Source organism: Apis dorsata, unplaced genomic scaffold (assembly GCF_000469605.1).
Source record: "Apis dorsata unplaced genomic scaffold, Apis dorsata 1.3 scaffold_365, whole genome shotgun sequence".
Classification (NCBI taxonomy): domain Eukaryota; kingdom Metazoa; phylum Arthropoda; class Insecta; order Hymenoptera; family Apidae; genus Apis; species Apis dorsata.
In genome coordinates, this window is record NW_006263630.1 from 1,253,560 (window position 1) to 1,256,275 (window position 2,716).

The window sequence follows — 2,716 nt, forward strand, 5'->3', positions numbered from 1 at the left end:
GAGAGGAGGAACGCCTTTGATCGCGCTCGTCACGATCGGTCGATGCGGATTTATACAAGCCGCGTTATCGAATCGTTTAACGCGAGCAACCTTCTTCCTTCGTTTTCGCTTTGATGCAAGGCAAGGAAGTGGAGCTTATCTTATCTATCGTTTCGTGATGCGTACTTTGTTGGTTGGCGAAATACAAATAGCGAGGAGTAACTTGCCTGCCCCGGCTTCTTTTATTCCGGGTTATTAAATTTATCCTCCAAGCTCGAAATATCTTTATTTCAACATGTTATTTCTCTTTTCCTAGATGCGTGTTCACAGAAAACTTAGAAGTCGATCTTGCAATAGATTGCGTGGATGTAAAACGTCGTTTTATTCACTCTCGTCGTTTTCAACGAGAAATCGTACTTGGCTGAGATATAAACACGCGTGTTCCTTTTATCAATTGATAAATTTATCTTTCCCCTATGCAGACTGAAGTCTTAGAGAGTCTTCGAGAAGATACCTTTATTATTTCACAAACGAAGAGAAAAAAAATTCGACTGTTTACCAACCTTGCAATGGCGTGGAACGAAAACTTGTACTTTATTATACACGAATGTATGCACGTCCCTCGTGTCAAATTTATCTTTCTATCTATAAAGCACTATAAAGCTCGTCCTCGAAATATCTTTATTATCCCCTAATAATTTCCTCGTCGCAGGAATGAAAAAGAAAAAAATCGAACCATTTACCGATCTCGCGATAGAAATAAAAATCATCGTTATTTACCCCACGCCACTCTGAACGAGGCGCAAAAACGTCCGGTTTAACTAAAATATCACCGACTCTCCTTTCTTTTTTCCCTTTTCTTCGTATCGTTGAATCAGACTTCTTTCAGAAGCGTTCCGTTTACAGCCGCGTATTTCGGCCCCCTTAACGAGCGCGGCGCGCTCATTAAGCCGGCTGTAACGAAGCCGAAGCGAAACGTTGTGTCCACGGCGCGACGCCAGCCGGAATTTCACGCGTGTCGGCTCATTGTATTTCGCTTCGATGCGGCGAACATCAGCCGGGAAATCGCCCGAGGGAATAACGAGCGCGAATAAAACGGTGTCAACTAATTACCGGACACCGCGGACGGCCATCATCTTTTAATCGCCGTTTCCTTCTTCCACAGCCGTCGCGGAACCCGCTTGGCACCCGATCGGGAAAACTGCATTCGTTGCAGGAAAAACTTGACACGTTTCCCGTTTCGAGAAACGTGTCTGCTGTTTCAAGTTTTTACCACCAACATCGCGATTCTTTTTCTTCTCTTTCTTAATTATATTTTAATTATTGGGAAGCATATTTTGGAGAATGGCCGTGTTATTTTTTTTTCGAACAAATGCTTGAAAGGCAATAGTGGGGAAAAATTGTAAACGATTGGAAGATCATTCGTTTCTCTTCTTCTCTCAAACAATGGAGTTTAGAAAATAGATCTTACACTTTCTTTATTTCTTCGCGCTATCTAAATTGAAACAACCCAAAATTCTAATTTTAAGATTTAACTAATAACACGTAAAAAAAAGTTAGAAATTCTTTCTAAGAGAAAGAAAATTATTTCTTCTTACGCGAAGAAAATATTTCTAAGATTTAAAAATTCTAATTTTAAGATTAACAAGACGCGAAGAAACGAAATTGAAAAAATCTCTCGGGCAAAGAAGAAATTCTTTGGTTGAAGCGGTTCGAGGAACGCCGGTAGAAATGTCGTGGGCGTTCCTGGCCGCCGCGATTTCTCGTTTCACGCGTTCTCAGAGGGAACAAGGCGCGTTCTATTCCACGAGAGCCGGGCCCGGCCGCTGTATCGCGGCTGGGGATCGAGAAATTCCCGGTGCAGCATCGTCGAGGGTCGTCCCTTTCGAAACAAAGCACCTCTTATTTTCCACTTACCGGACTTGACAGCGCCACTCGACTCCTCCACGCGAGCACGAGATTCTCACGTATGCCCGCTTACGTGACCGTGCCTCGCCCTGACCCCGACAGGTGTATTACGCACATTATGCTCGAATCGTCGTGCATTATCGATGCGATCGCCGATAGTTTATGGTATTTTAATGATACCGAATCGTAATTCCAAGTATACGTGGATATCCCCGGATATACCTTCTTCTATGAATTATTCAAAACATGTGACCTCGAGCGAGTTTCACGTCAAGTGTTAATAACGATCCTCCACGTTGATAAAAATATATATATATATATATATATATAGAAATTTCCACGAATGATTTGACTATCTTTAATTATCGTGATGGAACGATATAACGGTGCCTTTATTAAGAATTAATAATTGATGATTTGAATTTATTAAGATGTTTTAAGCGTTGGTTTCAAATAATAATCGTTTCCATAAATAATGAATAAAATAAATATATGGAAAATATGTGGAAATATTTAATGGAGGTGTGAATGGATGGTGTGACAGGTGATCGACGGGAACAAGAACACGTACCTGGAGTCGAAGCACGAGCTGGAGCCACCCATGTGGGCGAGCAAAGTCCGCTTCTGGCCTTACAGCTACCATCGTCGCACCGTTTGCATGCGGGTGGAACTGTACGGTTGCCCGTGGAACGACGGTATCGTGTCGTACTCGATGCCCCAGGGCGACAAACGCGGCAACTGGGAGTTCTTCGACGCCACGTACGACGGCTACTGGGACGGCCAGCTTCTGCGCGGACTGGGACAGTTGACGGACGGCAAGATCGGGCCC

The 2,716-nt window shown here is 43.4% G+C and overlaps 1 protein-coding gene across 1 annotated transcript in view; it reads left to right on the forward strand.

Moving 5' to 3' along the window:
- LOC102673816 (discoidin domain-containing receptor 2-like) overlaps window positions 1-2,716 on the forward strand; it is a 123,829-nt gene that overhangs the window by 114,771 nt on the left and 6,342 nt on the right. The window contains exon 5 of the mRNA XM_006618675.2: window positions 2,432-2,715. Coding sequence (XP_006618738.1) covers window positions 2,432-2,715 — 284 coding nt within the window. The remainder of the gene's footprint in view (window positions 1-2,431; window position 2,716) is intronic.